Source organism: Gracilinanus agilis, chromosome 2 (genome assembly GCF_016433145.1).
Source record: "Gracilinanus agilis isolate LMUSP501 chromosome 2, AgileGrace, whole genome shotgun sequence".
Taxonomy (NCBI): domain Eukaryota; kingdom Metazoa; phylum Chordata; class Mammalia; order Didelphimorphia; family Didelphidae; genus Gracilinanus; species Gracilinanus agilis.
The window spans coordinates 277,726,043-277,726,470 of record NC_058131.1 but is presented as its reverse complement, the minus strand read 5'-3'; the positions used below and the strand labels follow the sequence as shown (position 1 = coordinate 277,726,470).

The following is a 428-nucleotide window of genomic DNA, read 5'->3' as shown; positions in this document are numbered from 1 at the left end:
CCCCTCACCAGATCTCTTTGGTGAGCCCAGGATTTGGGGGGGAATATGCATTTGGAGGAGAATATGGGGAGACACAGATACATATGTTCCTCCGCTCTCTCTCTTCTTGGCTACTCTAGTCAGCAGGCAGCTGTGGCTGGCCCTAGTCCAGAGGCGCAGAGTGGGTTAAAGCGTGAGCCAGGCGGAGGTGGGGGGGAGCAGCAGGGTGAGAAGTGTGAGTTCCTCCCAGTCTGTCTGACAGCTATAAAGGCAGGGAAACACAGCCGAGAGAGCCACTGGGGCTGAATGCCTTTCCTTGGAAACCCCCACTCTCTTGGACGCCCATTGAAGTGGGAGAGGGAGGGAGGGAGAGGAGGAGAAAGGAGGTGAGGGGGAGAGAGAGAGAGAGAGAGAGAGAGAGAGAGAGAGAGAGAGAGAGAGAGAGAGAG

The 428-nt window shown here is 56.5% G+C and overlaps 1 protein-coding gene across 1 annotated transcript in view; it reads left to right on the top strand.

Annotated features, from left to right (window-relative positions):
• The first annotated feature begins 285 nt into the window (after positions 1-285).
• Positions 286-428, top strand: part of ADAMTSL2 (ADAMTS like 2) — a 58,201-nt gene continuing 58,058 nt past the window's right edge. The window contains exon 1 of the mRNA XM_044663951.1: positions 286-352. Coding sequence (XP_044519886.1) covers positions 286-352 — 67 coding nt within the window. The remainder of the gene's footprint in view (positions 353-428) is intronic.